At 39.8% G+C, this 21,384-nt stretch overlaps 8 protein-coding genes across 8 annotated transcripts; 4 read left to right on the forward strand and 4 right to left on the reverse strand. All coding sequences in view use genetic code 12, as the record gives it.

The window, feature by feature from the left end:
• Window positions 1-78: 78 nt before the first annotated feature.
• On the forward strand, window positions 79-1,419 carry SPAPADRAFT_154714 (uncharacterized protein; the record flags this gene model as incomplete). Its single annotated transcript, XM_007376206.1, has 1 exon — window positions 79-1,419. The coding sequence occupies one exon, from the start codon at window positions 148-150 to the stop codon at window positions 1,417-1,419; it is 1,272 nt and encodes a 423-aa protein (XP_007376268.1).
• Window positions 1,420-1,434: 15 nt separating this feature from the next.
• On the reverse strand, window positions 1,435-3,917 carry FLC1 (putative flavin adenine dinucleotide transporter; the record flags this gene model as incomplete). The annotated part of the gene is made up of 1 exon (XM_007376207.1): window positions 1,435-3,917. The coding sequence occupies one exon, from the start codon at window positions 3,514-3,516 to the stop codon at window positions 1,546-1,548; it is 1,971 nt and encodes a 656-aa protein (XP_007376269.1).
• A 1,617-nt stretch (window positions 3,918-5,534) lies between these two features.
• SPAPADRAFT_62062 (uncharacterized protein) lies at window positions 5,535-7,377 on the forward strand (the record flags this gene model as incomplete). The annotated part of the gene is made up of 1 exon (XM_007376208.1): window positions 5,535-7,377. One exon carries the CDS (start codon window positions 5,580-5,582, stop codon window positions 6,726-6,728), a length of 1,149 nt encoding a protein of 382 aa, XP_007376270.1.
• A 1,091-nt stretch (window positions 7,378-8,468) lies between these two features.
• SPAPADRAFT_140011 (uncharacterized protein) lies at window positions 8,469-9,755 on the forward strand (the record flags this gene model as incomplete). The annotated part of the gene is made up of 1 exon (XM_007376209.1): window positions 8,469-9,755. One exon carries the CDS (start codon window positions 8,469-8,471, stop codon window positions 9,753-9,755), a length of 1,287 nt encoding a protein of 428 aa, XP_007376271.1.
• Window positions 9,756-12,564: 2,809 nt separating this feature from the next.
• On the reverse strand, window positions 12,565-13,063 carry SPAPADRAFT_62064 (uncharacterized protein; the record flags this gene model as incomplete). Its single annotated transcript, XM_007376210.1, has 1 exon — window positions 12,565-13,063. A coding segment is annotated over one exon (187 nt), but the record flags the coding sequence as incomplete, so codon positions are not given.
• A 75-nt stretch (window positions 13,064-13,138) lies between these two features.
• Window positions 13,139-14,659, reverse strand: SPAPADRAFT_67550 (uncharacterized protein; the record flags this gene model as incomplete). Its single annotated transcript, XM_007376211.1, has 1 exon — window positions 13,139-14,659. One exon carries the CDS (start codon window positions 14,548-14,550, stop codon window positions 13,198-13,200), a length of 1,353 nt encoding a protein of 450 aa, XP_007376273.1.
• A 78-nt stretch (window positions 14,660-14,737) lies between these two features.
• Window positions 14,738-17,019, forward strand: SES1 (serine--tRNA ligase; the record flags this gene model as incomplete). The annotated part of the gene is made up of 2 exons (XM_007376212.1): window positions 14,738-16,604; window positions 16,971-17,019. One exon carries the CDS (start codon window positions 14,768-14,770, stop codon window positions 16,151-16,153), a length of 1,386 nt encoding a protein of 461 aa, XP_007376274.1.
• Window positions 17,020-17,778: 759 nt separating this feature from the next.
• Window positions 17,779-21,342, reverse strand: SMC3 (cohesin subunit; the record flags this gene model as incomplete). The annotated part of the gene is made up of 1 exon (XM_007376213.1): window positions 17,779-21,342. One exon carries the CDS (start codon window positions 21,340-21,342, stop codon window positions 17,779-17,781), a length of 3,564 nt encoding a protein of 1,187 aa, XP_007376275.1.
• Window positions 21,343-21,384: the final 42 nt, after the last annotated feature.

Raw genomic sequence — 21,384 nt, forward strand, 5'->3', positions numbered from 1 at the left:
AGCAGCTCATCTTGAAAAAATGTATGGAGTTTCGGGCAAGTTGGTCACGTGATGTTGGTTCTCGGAAGTCGTGTGTTCTTTTTTTTCGCAATTTGTATTCGGCTTTGCATTTTTTTTTTGCAACTAGCCGCTGATGTTTTATTCTATATGAAAGATATACTACCACGAATATTGATCCTGTTTTGCTTGCTCATATTAGTTGGTCCCTGGCATGTCTCCAGCCATAGGACATGCCATCCTGGGAGAAACAATCATGGTGTTCCATTCACAGGATTCAAAATTACACGACAGTATAAAGTAACAGGAGGGATCTTGCCGGTATCCATGCATTTTCTAACCTTATCCCATTGTGATCATGGGCGGGTGGATTATCAAAATACAATAAGGACTGATTGGCTGGGTTACGTTGATTGGGAAAGGCCTTTTTGCATGTTGAAGCCGAAGCTCGGGGAGATGTTGACATTGCCGGTCCATGACACCGTCAGCGAACGGGGAAGACAGATGCAGGATAACATTGAGTTGGATACATATAGTGACATTCCCGGGTTTTTCAATGTCAAGATGAGAAAATTGAGGAATCTACTTCGAAAGAAGGTGGACATCAACATGGAGAAATTGACCAATGGCAAGTTTGTGGAGTATAGTGGCAAGAACAAGTTTTTTCATCATGAAGATCTTCTTTCGAGTGATCCACAAAGTTCACTTGAATGGGAATCTCGGAATTTAGTTTGTTATAAAATGGCAAGAAGGAAGAAATACGCCAAGAGACACATTTCATTTTATGTTCCATATACATTTGTCGGTGGACTCTTTGAATGTTTTATCCCCCCACAAATCAAACGAGAAATATTCCAAAAATATACCCTGGCGGACCTTATTCAACAGTTCGACTTCAAATGCGATCCCCAGCTTTCACGACCAATCTCTCCATTAATAGCCGAGGATTCAACCAAGAGATGGGTTGAGAATAAACTCTACAATTTGCTTAATCCAGGGATAATCCAAACCATTCCATACTTGACCACTCTGACGCCCATGGATCTTCGGTTTTCCAGCTTGGAAACGTCAGATATGTATCGAGACACATGGGCCACCAAAATCGACGTCAATGAAGACTACGTATACCGAGAAGCAGATTTACACATCATTTCTCAAGCAGTTGCAAAACTGGCTGATTTGTTAAACAAGATCATTTCTCCCATAGATTTCAATATGCTTTTGAAAGCGTACAATCGAGCCAATGAGAGGGAACATCCTGATGCTAAAAGTGTGTTAGAATACGACCCTGAGGAATTTGAAATCATGCTTAGCAAAGCTTCCTTTGATCAGAAAGTGGGATTTTGGTTGTCTTATCTAGACGAAAAGGTGTCTTCTTGGTACTTGCGAAAAATCGAACACTTCTGGGACAAGATTAATTGATAGTTAATACAGCAATTCAAAAACCAAACGTTTAATTCATCTATAAACGAGAAATAAGTCATAACGTAACTTAAACAATCTAATAATACAAAACGAAAATAATATAAGAAAACCCCAATCGAAAAATCACACAACTCTCTTTGCATCGGTAGGATCGGAATAGTCAGATGATGCTTGAGAAATGGTCTTTTTATGACCTTGTAATGCGCTTAAAATATCAGAATCAACATCTTCCCTAATTGGACTGGATTCATCTGTAGGTTTGATTTCTTCTTTATTCATACCGACACGGTTCATGAATTTTTGTTTAAGAGATCCAAATCTGGATGGTGGTGCACGCTCCTTTTCTTCCAAGTCAGGTTGAGAACTACCGGTAAGAATATCCTCATCGACAGAATCATTAGCCACATTGTTAAGTTTATACATTTCCAGTTCCCAATCAACAGAGTGATCTTGGGCAATTGCACCCAAGGCAGCCAATTCACCTTCAACGTTATTCTTTTCCGTCATGATTGGCGATCTGACAGTACGGTGCATAGAAGGCTTTCTTTGGAAGGAGAATCTGTCATCTTTAACTGGAGCAAATCTGGCATCAGGGTTCTTGGACACTAAACAGAAGACAATGAAAACCACAATCAACACCAATAAAATCAAACTGAATGCTGCATTCAAAATAAAGAAAATCCAACCCATAATTGAGGCAACCAGGGCTTGCAATCCAAACAAATCAGAAAAGAATAAAAACAAGAATGAATTTATGGTGACCACGATGGAAATCATATAGTTGACAATGTTGGTTGGCTTATTCAAGTATGGTGCGGAGTAAATCAAGTAAATAGTGTAGGCAAGATCGAAAATAAAGATTGGAAGCACAGAAACACGACCCAGGGATTGGGTGAAGGCAATGAAAATTGACTTGAGTAAGGTGTAGCCAGCAAGAACAACGCCAAAGTAATACTTCTTGGCAGTGAACATGGTGTAACTGAAACCATACTTTTGAAGAATATGGGTGTCCCCGTAAAGCAAGGCGGCTGGATTTTGATACAATTGTTGTGATTCTCTTCCTAATCTAATCACATTATAGTATGACCAAGATAATACCGCAGCCAATAAGATAATAAATAACACAGCAATAACAATCACCGCTGGGGAGTCTCGTTGGACAAATTCCCAAAGGGCAAACAATGTCAATTGAGTGAATCCAATGGCAATATAACGCAATACAGTACCTTTAATCATGTTGTTGAAATTAGTTCTGAACATACTAAATGATTTTGGATTGATCTTGTTGAATCTTCCAAGTAAAACAATAACTGATTTGGCTAAAACGAGCACAACCACAAGTAAGTATCCAATAAGCACGAAAAAGGTAAACCCAGTGACAACAATAGAGGTTGGTTCGATACCAGAGTTATAACCAATTCGCTTAATTCCTCGAAGAACAATAAGGTTCTTGTTTGATTTAAGGGCAAAATCCAAGGTTCTTTTAGTAAGGTTGGATCTAGTCATGACGTCCATAACCATAGCTTGTAAATTTCTCTTTTGCACCAAAATTTGTTGGATAATACCTTTGAAATAAGTGGTTGGGGTACCACCAGTGGCTTGAACATACCATCTAAAGATATCTTGCATAAATTGAACTCTAATTAATCCCATGGACCAGGCTAAATTTTCCGACCAAGCACTGGCAATTGGAGGAACACGTTCAACACTTTGCATAGAAACCACAACGACACTTTGGAAATAAAGAAACAACGAAACAGAGTTTGCAGAGATGTGAGATGCTGCATTGGAATTACCAAAAGTCGACAATAAAGCAGCAAGCAATAATCCAAGCCCGGCGACAACAGCAGTGGCCCACTTGACACCGGTTTGACTAATGGTCTTACCATTGGAAAAGGAAGATTGGATACAAGCTAAAGTTTCTTGGGTGTCACGGTCCTTGACCAAAACCTTGACGACAGCATCTATGTCAGGAACTTGGTAAGCAATCCCGGGGATTTGATTGGCATAGTCTTCACTTATATATTCAATAGACTCCACTTGCAAAGGACCAGGGTAAACTGGACAAAACTGTTTCCAACCAAGAGTACACATATCGATGTCCTTTTCTATAATTAGAAACCCATATGCATAAACCTGAAGATGGGCAGTGACGTAGGAACTAATGTCCGACGATAAATCAAGGGAGTAACGTAAGGACCTGTCATCCGGGTTAAAAGTAACGTTAAAGTATGAGGGTGATATCTCCGAGTTATCCAGACACTCCACCAACGATGTGGCTGAAAGCGACCGTTTAGCTAAAACTAAGGGGCTAAAAAACAGAAGCAACGCTAGGAAATGTATAACCTTATATATGGGATCAAAATGCATTGCTATTTAGAATGTACGTATCAGTTGGATATATGGAGGGGAAGGTGATGATAAGTTAGGTTGATTAGCTAGTAATAGCTAGTAGAATAGCAGATAAACGATATGAAAGTGATGGTTACGCTGATAAAAACAACCACCTTTCCAAAATAAAGAAGCAGGTTAAAGTTTTATATAATAAAGGGATATAACCAGACAACCAAACAAATTTTATTATTTGCTGTGAAAAAAAAAAAAAATTTAATAAAAATAAAAAATTAAAAAAAAAAAGAAATAAGGAAATGACATCAACGAGAAGGATTGGGTGATTCGGAGGAAACCGAAGGGCGGGGATACGTCGATAACATGATGCTACTGTATCTACATGGGCAAATTTGTAATGCTAGCTATAGAAAACCTTTTCCGAAAGATACATCACATGGGTACAGTTTATGTGTGGGTGTCTATTAATAGCAGTGAAATGAAGAGAGGGGGTGGTGAGTGGCACAGTTTGATTTTGTCTCCGTTTTTTTTTTTTCTTTAAGCTTTCATCTTACAGGTTGCGGTTTTATTTGCAATTTCCGTGGAATTTTTCTACCACGAAATAAAAAAAAAAAACAACAATGAAATTCAATTTTTTTTTCTTTAATTTTTTTATTTTCTTCGTTTCTTCTTTGTCTGTTTGTTGTCGTGGACTAGTGTGAATGTTTTGGTTACTGGTATAAACCCTTTGTTTATGCCGAGAGACCGGAGATCAAACAATCTACAAAAAACGCGAATTGATCTTGTCTGATTTCTCAGATAAACACAATCTCGTATGTGGTTACTAAGTCTCACGTGGAATTAATCTTCTCAACGTGTTAAAAATCTATTTCTCGTGCAGAGAATATCTGTCAGCACTATGCAGGTCAAATGTTTTTTATTTTATTACATCACCACTAATTTCCTCGTTATGTTCGTCGCGCCTGACCAATCTTTCCTTGAGGCGGGAATATCTCCAGTTTTCAAGAAAATACGAGTGATCTCGATAAATTAACTTGCACATATTTAGTTAGATTAAGAAATATTAGTCATTTAACTGTTCGAGGAAACGCGCTATAGCATGACTGGAATATATGCATGGAAAAGTGGTGTAATGAACATGTGCTACCAGATGCTGGTCTACGCACAAAAAAACACATGCACGTAATGTCGTGAATCTATTTAAGTTGTATCTTGCACATACCTTTAAAGGGTTATTTCCTTCTTGGAAAATTTTTGAGAGGCCAGCATCCTCGTATAGATGTATGAGACCCCTGCATCCGCTTACAGGAATTCAATTGCGTCATACATAGGATTGTAAATTTTACGTATGTAGCTATAACTATGTACATAAGGATGTGCCCCCAAAATATTATACAACCACCGTAATCATTTGATTGGTACTATGGTATTAGCTTGTAATTGCCTTGCTGATCCCAGCCGAAAAGAATTTGGTGTTCTTGATTCATTTGAAAACAGTTCTAGAACATGGAAAAGACTATATTCTGTGTCAGTCCTATATTTATAAACCCTCACGCGTCGCGTTTTTTGGCATTGCAATATAGTCTTGTTCCTGATTGTCGTTATTTTAGCTTGTTCGTAACCGTAAACATAGAAACCCCACCGCTCGCATAGAGTAGCAATCCATACGAAGCAAACCAAAAAAAAAAAAAAAAAGAAGAGAAAAAAATAAGCTTTTTTGAGATCCAAAGGAAAAACAAAATATTGTTAAATTTGATCCTTTCGTATCTTCTCCTTTCTTACTCCGCAGTTTCCATCTCTACGAATCAATGGCGGATGAACCGATAACCGAACCGTCTCCACCGCAGAACCCGGTAGAAGCTGATGGACCCACTGACGTATCGCAAATAAGCTTACCAGACTTGCTCAACGATCTATCCCTGGGCGCGAAGGATATTAACCAAATTAATATTTATCACGCTATCATTATCCTTTCCCATACTTTACACTACATAATCAAACTTCGAGAGCACCCTGACTTGTACCTTCAGTTTAGGTTACAGCAATTGAAGAAGTTGGGTATCGATGAGGATGAATTGAAGATTATTGAAACCAAGAATCAAAAACAAGCACCATTCAAAATTGACACTTCTTCGCCAATTGATAGATCAAGTACTCCACCATTGTCACCTCCTTTGAAGTTTGCCAAGTTGAATAATCGATCATTTGAAGACGATAGAGATAGCACTGAAGATGAAAAGTTCTTTGATGATAATACAACACCTAAAGGTAGTGAGTCAGACTTGACAAAACACTTGGATGAGGATAACCCCCAAAATTACGAATCATTCTACGCAGACAACATTGATGATATAACTTATAACCTTGATCATGGCGATGACGAAGATAGAATCCAATTAGCATCCTATATACCTGTGCAATCGTTGGTTGAAGAAACAGATTTGGACGTGGTTCCCTCGCCAATTACTGACATTAACCTTGAAAATATAAAAAGTCAAGTGCTCAATTCCAGTAGAAAGAGATCGCAAAACCAGCATTTACTCAAGATTTTCAATCTCGTTAAAGTCCCACCATTATCCATTGAACAGTTCTTATTAAGAATTAAACAATACTCCCCTTCAATTTCGGTCAGCTCGTATATTCATTCAGCATTCGTTATGTTCAAATTGACCGTTTTACTAGACTTGGTGCCACTCACCATGCACAATGTTTATCGATTTATCGTTGCTTCGATAAGATGTGCCACAAAAAATATCGAAGATATCTACCAAAAACAAAAGGTGTTTGCCACAGTGGTTGGGGTAAGTTTAAAGGATTTATTTCGCTTAGAAGTCGGATTCTTATACTTGTGTGATTTTAAGGTCATTATTGGAGAATTGATGTTAAATAATTTCTTGAGCCATGAGTTTTATGATCTTTGTGAATTCACGCAACAGGCTAATATTGACACGACTTAGTTTTTTCACTTTGCATATTTGGTTTCTTTGCTGCTTTCTAGACGTTGCATGTTGTATTCAGTTACAATATATTTTATGTAGTACCTAAAAATAAATTATCTTATGTACAAGGGCTTCGTGTAGTCATATTCCTGTAGTTCTTGCAGTTGCTAGGAGGATAATGGGAATGTACATTTCCATTGAAAGAAAACTTTGACTGCAAAAAATAAAAAAAATGTCTCTTTATTACACCAACAATGATCATTTGAAAATCCAGTTATACTCCCCAAATGTTACCACAACTGATAGTGCTAGACAACAAAAAATATCAAAAAAGAATGCGATTTCTGTGGATCGAACACAGGACCTTCAGATTAAACTGTGACTGAATCTCTTCAGTCTGACGCTCTCCCAACTGAGCTAAAACCGCAAACAATCGAACCCACGCCGGGAGTCGAACCCGGAATCTTTTGATTAGAAGTCAAACGCGTTAACCATTACGCTACGCAGGCTGATTTTCTTTTGAAATTTTTCAATTTTCTACCCAGCAAAGTAGTATCCACGTGATTCTTCCAAATGATTTTCGCGTGACCTGTTGGACCTAGGTACTTGGGATGGGAATAACATGGTCAGTAAAAGAGGTTCAAATCCTTTATTCTGGATAGGCTCTTGTTTTTATGTAGCAAAATGATTTTGGGTTTACTCTTGAGTTATTTATTATCAATTTTACATGATTATTGGAAACTCATTTAGAAATTTTAGAAATTGTTTATTTCGGAGTAAAATTTACAAAATATTCAAGAAAATGATGTCACCATGAATTTTCTTTTCAGTTCAGATCTATGACTCAAAGCTATTAGTCACGGACTTATGACTAACTGTACATTCAACTTGCATGAAATGGAAAGCGAGGAAACTTTAACCGACTGGATTCGTTTCTCCACGTCAAACTAGCCATTTCTTGATTGGGAATGTTTAAATTCAAAAAATAATGGTCAGGTATTACAATCCTACTTGAGGCAATTGTACAAATACAAGTTCTCAGTAGTCCCTACCAAAAATAGATAATATTTCTAAATAAAAAAAGAACGTATGAGTAATAGCAAAAAAAAACGAGACAGGAAAAGCTATTTCTCTTAACTTGCATATTTACAATTTCAGAAACTGAAACTCTCCTCCTCGAGAATTCGTGACCTTCTTTGAGCATATCTTGGAACGCGTGGCAATGTTACATATTTTCGTATCTAATCTTATTGTTTCGGCTTTGTTGTATTTTTATTGAATTTTGTTTTTTTGGTTTCCTATTCTGAAGTACATTTTTACTCCGTCAAACTGGTAAACATTTCCTGGGTGAACATTAGCAGCGATACACAGCGTTACGTGGTTTTCATATGTCGAGCAACTTATCGAACTGCGAATGAATATGTGCTTACCATTGTTTATAGTTAATGAGTAATGTTTACTTTTTTTTTTTAAAATATTTGCAGCCGCGCGCCTAGAGAGAGAAACAGAAACGTGACTCAGACCATGCCCCGTTTTTGGGTCCCACGCATATCAACCACCTCCCCCACATTCCCGATGCAGTACCATATCCTAATTCGTAACCACATTTCCTACTAGACAACCTTAAAGTGAGTCAGACTTGCTACTTGTTTTGATTTTCTGTTTTCCTATATATTAAGTTGAATTTTAACTTCTGCTATGATCCTTCGTTTGAGACCTCATAGTCAAACACGATATAATACTCATCGGTTAATGCACATGAACAACTACAGACCCCACGTTTCTTATAATAATCCAACAATACTTATCCCCTTACGATTGGATGAATTATTGCGATCAGACAATCTGAAGAAGAGCCATTTCATTAGTTTGGGCGAGGACTTTGTCCGATTATCGCTGTACCAGCGATTCCGGGAGTTACTCAGTTTTGGCGGGGGAACCTTGATAAAGACAGTTGTTTTTGACTTGTCCACGTTTTTAAAGCGGGAACAGAATAACACTGATTCACACACGTATGCCGAGTTTGCCGATTTCTTGACGTCAAATGATAAGATGTTTGAGCGGGAAGGGGGAATGACCCCTTCCAGGAGACTGATTGGGTTGAAGAACTGGGTGTTTATGATAATTGGATACTTGCTACATTCATATTCCGAGAAGGAGGCTGAGAAGTGCTTGGATCAGCTTATTAAGATCTATCTTAATTCGAGAAATGACAACTTGTTTACTGCTAGCAACCACACCACCAAGGACCTCACTGATGCTAGGGACAAGTTTATGTTGGACACTTTCAACCAGTATGTCAAGAAGGTTCCTATACGCTACAAGCTATTGTTTGGAAGAAACCCTTATAGACATGTATCCTTCCATGAAGGCTTGGACTACAAGAAGGTTTCCTTACCAGAATTACCAAGGTTACGCAACCGAGAATTATTAGTAAAGGCGTTAATGCACAAGGAATTCTATCGAATACTTTTAGACCCAAGACACGAGTTTGCCCAGACCATGGTTGCCGCAGGATACGATTTAAACCACAAGGAGTACCTGATAGTGAGAAAGCAGGTGTCGTTCTTGGACGGATTGGGAGACTTGTTTTTGGCCCACGAGACATCCAAGGTAATTTATGAATTGTATCTGGATGGGTTGCCTTTGAACAATGGGTCTTATCGCTTATTACGGACCATGCTTGCTACCAACACTTTTATGACCAAATTAGCAATTGCATATAACTTACATGTTGGTCTCGATGATCCAATAATCAACGAGCGAGTTGCCAACGAATGGATTCCATGCATTATGTTTGGTAAGGAGATGGAGAAGTCGAACCGTGTATATGAGGAGGAATTTCTCGGTGATTTCTTTGAGGCATATGTTGCGGCTTTGCTCATTGAACAGCCAGACGTGGCAAAGAGTTTCATCAAGGATATTTACAGTAGATTGTTAGAGGTGATTACCGAGACGTTACCACCAGAGTTGAGTTATCATAATTGGTCAACCAATGTTTTAGGCAGAAGTATCTATCCTAAGTCAGAACGGGTTCTTATTTGATTGATTGCTTTTTTTTGATACATTATAATTACATTGTAATTTAACCTATTATACAAATATATAAACTACTTTCTGATTAACGACATAAACAAATTCTTCTTTTTAGGAGGACTTGTCTTTGCCAGTTTCATCGTAATGAATCTCCCCGATTCGTCATCATCACTGTCACTATCACTGCTTGACCCCGAGTCACTCTCGTCATCTGAAGACGAGGATTCCTCTTCTTTGGCCACCTCAGGCTTCTTAGGAGCTTCAATCTTGGCTTGATTAACATCTTTGACTTCCGGTAATCCTCGATTTACCAAATCGCTCAAAGAGGGCAACAATGGTTTCTTCAAAGTAGTAGATGGCGTATTCACCGGTTGTGGTGTTGGTTTGGGGATATCAACAATGTGGGTTCGTTCAGGAGCAGCAACAGTAGCAGGCACCGCTTTGGGAGACTTTACTTCATCAGTCTTGAGTATTCTTGACGGTGGAGTAGGTGTTCGGACTACGGGAGACTGAGATCTTCGGATAATTGACGGTATTGAAGCTATTAATCGTGGTTTTTTGATCTTGCTGTGTTCTTCCTCCTCATCGGACCCAGAAGATGCATCATCTTCTTCATCACTCGATTCACCTGAGGATGAATCGTCCAAGGGTCTTTTGCCATTGGCAGTTATGGACCCATCCCGTTGAATTGTGTGTCCATTGAGTGAATCAGATCCGTTGCTGATCTGGAATGCAGGTGATTTGTTTGTTGTGGTGGCTCCAAAAAATTTGGCTCCGGCATAAAAACTTTGTGGTTGCACTTTTGAAACATTAGAACTATCAGTAGTAGGCTGTTGCACTGGTTTATCTGGATGTATTGGTTCGGTTACTGGAGTAGGGGTGGTACTAGGTGGCTGAGCTGGCTTCTCTTGTGAAGCAGATTGAGACAGCGGACTAGATTCAATTACTGGAGCAGATGCTGGAGCAGATACTGTTTCTGGAACAGACACAGTTACTGGGGCAGATGTAGTCACAGAAATAGGTATAGTTATTGATTCTAGCTTCTTCAAAGCAACAGGTTCACTTTCAGGACCAATAGATTTAGCCTTCACTGGTGTATTACCCATCGGCTCAGTAGCCTCTGGTGGCACAGATGCATGTTTGGTGACAGGTACCGTGCGGAAAGCAGGAGGGATACTGGCTTCATTCAGGGCCAAATTAACCACCGATGGTAATTTAACAATGAACTTTGGTGGTACGTTTTCCACCAGTGGTGTAGATGAGTTAACTGGCGTGGTGGCTTTGATGGATGTTGGGTGAAGTGAAGCTGGTGTTTCATCGGGTATGTCTTCAGTTAGATCAATGATTTCCGGCTGCTTTTCAAGGGAATCTATTTTTGGTTCATTGGAAGATTGTGACTCAGCAGCATGCTCATTTAAAGATTCGCTTGACGTATGTTGAACGGGTATTTCAGGCACTTCCTCTTGCGAGACAGTATTAGATGATTTACTCTCAGTATTGTCGTTCTCTAATCTGGGATCACTACCAGAAGCAGTTGGAGACATGCGAACTTCGGCAATTTCCGGCGGATACTGATACTCTCTTTCTTCTCTGTTCACTAAAATCAATCGTGGATCCAAAATCAACCCCCGTATATCATTCAACTCTTCATCAACGCGAGATGAAAACGTAGGCGGCATTTTCCTGAGGGTGCCGTGCTCAGCAGCAAGACTGACCAATTCAGACTCGAACCGCGTTAATCTCTCTTGAAACTGTTCTAGTTTTCCTAATGATTTGGAATCAGATGCATCGTCTTCGTCTTGGGAGGAATCTTCGTCAGCTTCTGGTTTGGGTGCAATCGCGACCAATTTTCTCACCGGCTGTGGTTTATCGATGGATTTGGTGCTTTCCTTTGGCTTTTGTTTAGGTTTTATAATAACTTGACTTACTTTTCTTGGTTTTAAAACTGGTTGAACTGGCTCTTGTTTAGCAACTTTTTTAGTAGAGCTTGCTGGTGGTTTGGTTTGCGTACATGGTTTAACTGGTTGCACCGGTTTGCTTGTAGTTGCTTTAGGCTTAGCCACAGGTGTATTAGGTAGCTTCACTGGTGGATTAGGTGATGGTTTCACTGCTGATCTCTGTCTCAGACCCAGTGCTTCACTAAGGGAAATCTTGGAAGCAGCGATACGAGCAGCCTCGCGGGCTCCAACACGTGATCCTCTATCCAAGCTCAAGTCTGGCTCAGCATCGACCATGTTGATCTGAAGGCTCTTTATGATTTCCTGCAGCGGGGCATTTTGGAATTCGCGCGGGATAGGTTTATGCACCGGTGGTGGTTTGAACTTCTTGTCAGGGACTTTCAATCCCTTTTTGAACACATTGATGATCTCCTCTCTTGGAAGAGACTGTTCCTCTGGTTTCTTGGCTGGTTTTTTCGAACTGGCGAGTAGGGTGCGTTTGGATGACGGGGCGCGAATCACCAGGTCGTCATCGGAAGTTACGATGTTGTCTGGCTGGATAGTGTTGTTGGGACGGGCAGTAGCTGGACCCAATGTGGTTCTAGCCGAGTCACCTTCAGAGTAGTCTGACGAGTCAGAGTTTGCATGTGCTGGTGGTTGACGTCCTTTCAACGGTTTGTCCAATTGCGCATGGGGCGGCATAATTAACATTCCTGAAGTTATTCTTTGACCGGCAGCCAGGGGCGAGGACGAGATTCTCTTCACTGGGATAGTTCTATCTTCGGCGGTTGGTGGTGGGGCTAATGCAACTGGGGAAGAACCTTGAAGAGGCAGCTTGGTGCCGTAGTTGTTTCTTTTTGGGAGGTGGAAACTGGTATTTTCAAGATAATCTTGAGTCCGTTTACGACTTGTTCCCACGGTGCCTATTGAGAAATCACCAGTGTTTAAGTGAAGCGGAGTAGCTTGTGCTGAAGCAAACTGAGGATAGTGGGGGTGGTGGAATGGTGTGAGCGGTTTAAATTGGTTATTAACAATAATCCGCAAAATGTCCCCGGAGGAAAAGACGTCATTGACTAAGAAATCGGGATCCAAGTCATTGTTGTTGCCATCTTGTAGTCGGTCAATGTCTAGCGGTTCGTCATTGGGGTAGAGCTTTTTGTATTTGGCCTTGATTTCTTCTCGAATGATTGCCAATTCGGCGTTAGGATCGGTCAAGTGTAGAAATCGCTTGATTACCAGAGTATTGACCTGCGCGGTGGCCACATATGTGTAATCCAACGGAATAAGCAAGACCTGTAGCTTCCACTTGCTCATTGTTACAATTGTTCTCTAGTTTTTACAAACAACAGTTAGCAAGTGTATATATTAATCGGTTAGGTTTACATTCGATGGAAACAACAAAAAAAAAAAGCCCAAAAAAAAAGACGGAATTAGAAAAAGCCGCACAAAAAGAGTATACACGCGTGCAATCCAATTTGCAAGTTTTTGGCTGCAAATCAAGACAATGTTCCATATTACAGCTTGAAGTAAGGATCTGAGTATAGCAAAGCTCGTTCTTCAGCTTGTTGCTTTCTTTTCTGGAGGATATCAGTTAGATCTAGGTCCATCTCTTGGTCGGTGTGTATGATATCATTCGCATCAGGTTTGACCCAGTTTGGACTCCAACTGATGATTTCTCCATCCATAGTTCCACAATAGTAAGTTCCCGTGAATGGTCCTGCATTCACCATAGAACAAGTTCGTCCTACATTCTTGGATCCCTTTCTCGACAATCTCGCTTCTAGCTTCCCATCAATAGTTCGAAATATAAAAATGTCACTGTTCTCCGAGGGAAACAAAAGGTACCGCGTTTCTGTCTCGATCTTGGGATTCAACATAATTGGTATTGTCTGGGGATATTTGTTTCTCGTCAACGGGCCAAAGTTGATCAACTTGTTAACAGGAGGCGCTAGCGAAGATACCATGTCCCACACTCGAACTTTATCGTCATTCCCAGTAGTATACAATTCAGTACCCGACTCGTCCCACACTAATCCATTAACGGGTCCCAGATGTGCCTTTACCGACTCCCTTGTCAAATTAGAGGAGGACGAGGAATTTTGAATATTGGTCCGCAACATATCTAAGCGACACAAACAACTATTGCTTCTTCTAATGTCCCATACTTTTACCTCCCCATCGTACCCGCCAGACGCCAATAAATGCGGATTAATAGGATGCCACTTAACGGAAAGGGTCTTGCCCTTGTGTCCCAGAAGAGTATGAGAACTCGAGGCTGACCTCAAATCCAATAGTCGAATAAACGGACTGTCACTAGCAGCAGCCACTAGCGAGTTTGTCTCGTTGCGACATATATCAATGGCGTAGATCCGGCTTTCCAAGTCGAAATCATGCACCGGTGTTAGCTCGTTGGTATCCCATATCTTGACGAAATGGTCAAACGACGCACTCACAAACATCCCCGTGTCGTACGGCCACCATTGGACAGCAGATATCCCAAACTCATGGACAGATTTCTTGGGGATAGTGGCCACGTTAGTGAATGTAGTTATGGGGTTATCATAGTCAAACTCGTCGTAGTCGGCGTTGCCCAAGGCCGCATCCACCTCATTCTCTTGACGCTGCGTATGTGTCTGCTTCAAATCCCAAAGTTTGATGGATGAATCGGCACAGCCGCTCAACAAGAACCGGTAGTCTGATTGGTCGAGGGCGAGTGAGTTGACCAGGGCATTGTGATGGCAGTTGATGGGAAATACGTTGTGTTTTGCGGTTTGGTGTAGTCGAGCATAGTAGCTTTCAGAGATTGTGGTGGCAAACGCCAACGGCGTTATGTTGCCCAATTTTCTATCCAAGAGAAGGGATTGCATTATACACCATTGCAGTGAAACCAAGCAGTTGTATGGTTTAAGATGTAAAGAGTAATACCGAGAGTATTAGTATAGCTGTCTCCTGCACACAACACCCTCGGAAAAAAAAGTGGAACGGAGAGGCAGAGACGGCGGCTCATTTTTATTGTTTGAAAATTTTTTTAGAAGTTCAAGCCAGCTTGTCTTTATCTGTAACCCTATAGCCAATTTATAGACCATGTTAGATATTAACGCATTTCTCGTTGAAAAGGGAGGAAACCCCGACAAGATCAAGGAATCGCAAAAAAAGAGAGGCGCTTCCGTTGAATTAGTCGACGAGATCATCAACGGATACACCGAATGGACCAAGATTAGATTCGACTTGGATGAACAAAACAAGAAACTCAATGCCATCCAAAAGGAAATCGGAAAGAAGTTCAAGGCCAAGGAAGACGCCAGCGAATTGGTGGCCGAAAAGGAAAAATTGGCCGCAGGCAAGAAAGACTTGATTGAAAAGGAAGCCCAAGCCGACAGCGCCTTGAGATTCAAGGTTAACCAAGTTGGTAACATCGTCCACGACTCCGTGGTTGTCTCTATGGATGAAGACAACAACGAATTGGTTAGAACCTGGATCCCAGAGGGCTACGAAGTCGCTCAAGTTGGTGCTGCTTCCGGTAAACCAGCCAAGTTATCCCACCATGAAGTCTTGTTGAGATTGGACGGTTACGACCCAGAAAGAGGGGTTAGAATTGTCGGCCACCGTGGTTACTTTTTAAGAAACTGGGGGGTTTTCTTGAACCAAGCTTTGATTAACTATGGTTTACACTTTTTGTCCTCCAACGACTATGTTCCATTGCAAGCTCCAGTTATGATGAACAAGGAAGTCATGGCCAAGACTGCCCAATTGTCCCAATTCGACGAAGAATTGTATAAAGTTTTGGATGGTGAAGATGAAAAGTATTTGATTGCCACTTCTGAACAACCAATCAGTGCCTACCACGCTGGTGAATGGTTTGAATCCCCACAAGAACAATTACCAGTCAGATATGCCGGTTACTCCTCATGTTTCCGTAGAGAAGCTGGTTCTCACGGTAAGGATGCCTGGGGTATTTTCAGAGTGCATGCTTTTGAAAAGATTGAACAATTTGTCTTGACTGAGCCAGAAAAGTCCTGGCAAGAATTTGACAGAATGATTGGTTTATCAGAACAATTCTACCAATCATTGAAGTTGCCATACCGTGTCGTTGGTATTGTTTCTGGTGAATTAAACAATGCCGCTGCTAAGAAGTACGATTTGGAAGCCTGGTTCCCATTCCAAAAAGAATACAAGGAATTGGTTTCTTGTTCCAACTGTACTGATTACCAGTCCAGAAACTTGGAAATCAGATGTGGTATCAAACAACAAAACCAAACTGAAAAGAAGTACGTCCACTGTTTGAACTCTACCTTGACTGCCACTGAAAGAACCTTGTGTTGTATTTTAGAAAACTACCAAACTGAAGATGGTTTGATTGTCCCAGAAGTTTTGAGAAAGTATATCCCAGGTGAACCTGAATTTATTGAGTTTGCCAAGGAATTACCAAAGAATTCAACTTCTAACAAGAAGAAGGATGGAAAGAAATAGATTAAATAGTAATGTAATGACTGTCAGCTAGACTTAGTCCTTCCTCTATTGCATTGCGCTGGCGAGATTACAATTTTGCAGTAAAAAAACATGCATTATAAACTACGAGAAATCTGGAACCTCTGGCTTGCATTGCATAAATAATATCACATATAATTTATACTATAAAACTGTTATACAAGTTCTAAACAGCAAAGCCAGGTCGATTCTCTCTCTCTCTCTGTTTTTTTGGATATATATATATATATAACAATCAATTATTCTACATACTGTCGACACAAGCTTCAGCACAACAACAACAAAGAATAGCAGCACAGGTACCACAGTAAGCTCCACAACATCCACTTTCCTTCTTTTGAGGAGGTTGTTGGACGTAGATTGGTTGTGGTTGTGGTTGGTAGTATTGAGGTTGTTGTTGTTGTTGGTAGTATTGGGGTTGTTGTTGATTGTACTATAAACATTGTTAGTATGAGACGAGAAAAACAGTCAAAAAAAGAAACAGAACACTGATAAAGGGGAATTAAGATTTGACAGGTGCCCCCCCCTCCCTTCCCCCGCAGCAACGCTTCAAACCATGCAAGTGAATGATAGTTGCAGCAAAACTTGTCAATGTGGCTCCACTTGTGTGCTTCTGGGACTAAGGTGGAGTTGGCTCATCGGTTTAGATAATTTCATGTGGGTGGAGAATATTTTCTTCGGCTACCCGATCCAAATGAATCTTAAACGGAGAATTTCTTGGATTAGATCAAAAGAACCCTTCCCTAACATCAATTGGCTCGTTTTAAAAGCGCAATTCCAGTGAAATATAGACACATACCATGATTGTTTACTTCGTGATGGGAATGTATCAAGGATGAAACGTGTGTGACAAGAGAAAAAAAAATGAAAAATTTGGATTCTCGGGTATTTTTATATGACGTAGCTCAGCCACCTGATAGGCAATGTAAACATCACGGAAGTTTAAAAGTGATGATGTTGATGGAATAAATAAATTATGCCAATAAATTATGTTCTATTTTTTGTTTACAAACGCCGAACCGTTTCGATTCAAGTTTACTTGCCACAGTCATATGTCTCCTTATAGCTTTTGGCTCATGGGGGGATAAATTCTAGACCCCTTGCATCGAAGAAATTTTTACTCGTAATTTAGACGCGATATAGACCCGCCGCACCGCCGTTCATCTTAAGTTATTACTCGTCATGTATGGGCACCCAGATGATAATGTTTGACCATTTCTAGTCCAACATCTACAAGATTTCGTCTATACATGAAAAATAGTTCGTTAGTTCTTCCCATTGTACAAAATATCGTCTTCATTGTCAAAACGCATGGGTTGATCTGACATTTAAATAATATTTCCTATTCCAGTAATTGCAGAATCATGCATTTACAATGGTTTAATCAACCAGGAAATGACACAGCATGGTCATTCACACCATGTGGACGACTCCTATACAACACATGCTATTTGTCTTAAGTTTTCGTTGTCATTACGGCAGTTAAAAATAATAGCAGTTCGTGCCAAGCTTTTTTTTTTTTTTACTTTGCTTCGCTTACTAAATTTGGAATATAATAATTACAATAATAATAATAATAATAATAAACTTATACAAATACTACAGTTCTATCCCCTCTGTTGCCCTTCTACAAACGACAACGCCTCCTCTTTATTAATCTCACTGATTGAACTCACCTTGTTAGCAAACATGACACCATAGAATTTATCTGCTACTTGTAACATTTCCGGTCGGAAAGTGGTGCATATAAACTGCGCATTCCGCGACAAGTTCTTGATCAAATTAGCTACCGATGTCCGGTATTGCGTGTCTAAATTAGCATCAATTTCATCAAACAAGTAAAATGGAGCAGGGTCGTAACTTTGAATAGCAAAGATAAGCGCAATAGCACATAACGACTTTTGTCCCCCAGACAACTGTTCAATTCTTTGTTGTTCATCATGTTTGGAATTGAACGACACGGAAATAGAAACACCAGTGTAATCATTAATCGAATCGCTGTCACTGCTACCTTGCATGATCAAGTGTCCTACACCAGCAGGCACAAGCTTCTCGAAAATCTCATGGAAACTCTTGGAAACTTGGTCAAAACTCTTTCGTATAGCATCACCCTTTTGTTGTTGCAAATTGGCAATCAAAGTCTCAATCGAGTTCTTAGAAGTCTCCAACTCTTGTCTTCTTGTAACCAACTCGTCTCGTTGCTTTGTAAATTGGTTATACTGCTCTAGTGCTTTCTTGTTGATATGGGAATATTTGGTTAATTCCGTGTTCACTTGATTCAATTTCGTGATTAATTCCCCAGATTCATATTTCTTGTACTTTTCAGACTGGAACGCTTCTTCAGGCAACACCCCCAACTCTCTAATCTTCTTCTGCACTTCATCTCGGGTGATAATTTTGATGGACTTTTCATTGGATACTTTTTCCAACTTCTTCTTAATCTTGTCCAATTCATTCAAGAGCGAATTTTGCTTATTATTCGCTTTCTTTAGTTCATTTTCACTATTGGTGATTTCTGATTCTAACTTAGCCAATGCTTGACCAAGTTCCAAGTGACGCGATTGGGAAGTGTCCAATTGGATCTTTAATCTTTCAAGTTCGGTTTCTCGTTCATCAATTTCTAAATCGTGATAAGTTTTTGACCCGAGTCTGATTTGGTCTTGACGCAATTGGTTCAATTTGGGCTCATAATTGTTAGTGATTTCCGATTCGAGTTTAGATATTTCTGTGTCCAATTCAGAAAACTTAGTTACGACGTCATCCAATGTCGATTCAATCTTAGGAATCTCAACCGCAAGCTTATCCTTGACAGCCAACTCCTCCTTGGAAAGCAGTTGGGTGAACTTGGAGTCCAACTCCAATTCATACTGCTTCAACCTCAAAGATAAAGATTTCTTGGTAGCCTGGGCTGATTCAAGATTATACTTCAATCTCGATAAGTCTTGGTCAAGATTATACTTTTTATTGTTGGCCTGGGATAATTGAACTTTAACCGGTTCCATAGTTTTGGAGTTCAATTCACGAACAGCTAACGTCAATTGATCTTTAACTTCAGTCAACTTAGTTTCGACTTGATTGATTTCCGTTTCAATCCTCTTGACTTCAGCACTGGCTTTCGCTAATTCGCCTTGTTTCTTTTGTTGTAACTTCAATGCGTCAATACGAGATTTTTTGAAATCACGGTAACCACCAGATAATACACCCCTAGTGTCAGCTTGATCACCATCTAATGTAATTGCATTCAACTTAAACTTACGCGCAAGATCGGCACCTTTACTCAATTCGTTCACTACGATACATCTTGCGAAAATGACCTGCATTGCCTTTTCCACCTTGATATCAAACTTCAACTTGGAAATCAATGGCAAACATTGATGCTCAGCAGAATCAGGATAACCAACGTTAATATTCTCCAATCGGTTCATGGGCATGAATGTAACTCTACCCGAATTGGAATTGTTCAATTCTTCCATAATTCTAGCAGCAGTGGCGTCAGTGTCTACGACAACGTGGAAAAGAGCATTACCTGCAATACATTCCACCGCCGTTTTGTACTTATCATTAACATTAAACAACTCAGCAACGGTACCAAAGACGTTTTCTGACAAGTTAAGTTTCTTGGTGATAGTACGCACGGCCTCTATACCTTTAGCCTGTTGACGATTCATGGTTTGATTAACCATGCTGGTTGCTACTTGTAAATCATTTTGCAAGGACGAGTGTCTTCCGGATATCGACATGTGATCACGCCAAAGCTCTTTCTTCTTATCTGACAAGTCAGTAGTCTGCGATTTTAAGCTGGTAATTGTGGTTTTCAATTCGGCAATTTGTTGGATATGGGCGGGATCATTGAGTTGAGAAGTCAACAGATCAATCTCAGTGGTTAATTCATGTAATTGTGACTCACGAGACTTGATATCGTTACTGATCAGATTAATCTCCTTTTGGTTAATTTCTAAATCACGTTTCAATTTGGATATTTCTTGAGAAAGAAATTTATCTCTGTCTGACTTGGAGTTGAACTTGGAGAATCGACTTTGCTTCGAATGTAAAGCTCGCTGCTTTGAAGTTGTTTCTTCCAACTTTTGCTTTTGCAAAGTTTCCTGCTTGTTCAACTCGATAAGTTTTGGCTTTAACAAGGCGATCTTGGTTTTATGTTTGTCAATTACTTTAGTATAATGATCAATCTGTTGTTGTAATTGATCTCCCATTTCACTTGACATCTCTTCATTATTCCGTAATTCATTAAGTTTAATTTCCTTGTCAGTAATTTGTTTCAAGAGTTGATTGAAATCCAAATCGTTTTGATCTTTATCCAATTGAGCCACTTTGAGGGAGATTTTCAACTCGTTAATACTATCTTGTAACTGAACGCATAATTTTTCTCTAGTGTCTAGTTTCTGCAAATTTTCCTTAGATTGCTCGATATACTCTTCACATTTCACCTCAATATTATCAATACTTTCATTCAATTCATTATACTCACGATCAAAGATATTATATTCCAAGATTTTCTTTTGCTTTTCTAGTTTCTGATATTGTTTCAAATCATCAGATTCCACTTGTAAATCACGCAATCTTTCTTGAACCAGGTCCAAAGTGTCATCAATCAACTTGATCTTCAAATTACTTTGTTCCATCTCCTTACTGGACTCCTTTAGTTTAGTTTCAAACACAGTAGCACCACTGACTTCTTTCAACAAGCTCAACCGTTCATGGTCCTTGGAATTGGTCAAACTGGTGATTTTCCCCTGAGGGACAATATAGTACGGATTAGATCTGGAGAATCCTGAACTTTCCAACAAATTCATCACGTCAGACCGAGTAGCGGACTTCCCATCAAGAAAATAATCATCCTTCTTAATACCAATGGTACGTCTCAACGTTACCTCACTCTTCTTACTAGGGAACCTTCCATCACTATTATCAAACACAATTTCCACATAAGCAGACATGACTGTTCCAGCACCATCATGGATCAAGTGCTGCCTATCGTCTTTGGACATATTAGTGTAGGCGTCACTCAAGACAAATCGAATTGCCATGAAGAAATTAGACTTCCCCGATCCATTACGTCCCACAACGACATTGTGATGGGGGGACACCAAGTCAATTACCGTAGGATTCTTATAGGTCTTGAACCCTTGAATTGTGATCTTCTTAATGTGCATCACTAGTGTCTGTATGAATAAGCAGATTGATTTGGAGTATTT

Source organism: Spathaspora passalidarum, assembly GCF_000223485.1.
Source record: "Spathaspora passalidarum NRRL Y-27907 unplaced genomic scaffold SPAPAscaffold_5, whole genome shotgun sequence".
NCBI classification, from domain to species: Eukaryota; Fungi; Ascomycota; class Pichiomycetes; order Serinales; family Debaryomycetaceae; genus Spathaspora; species Spathaspora passalidarum.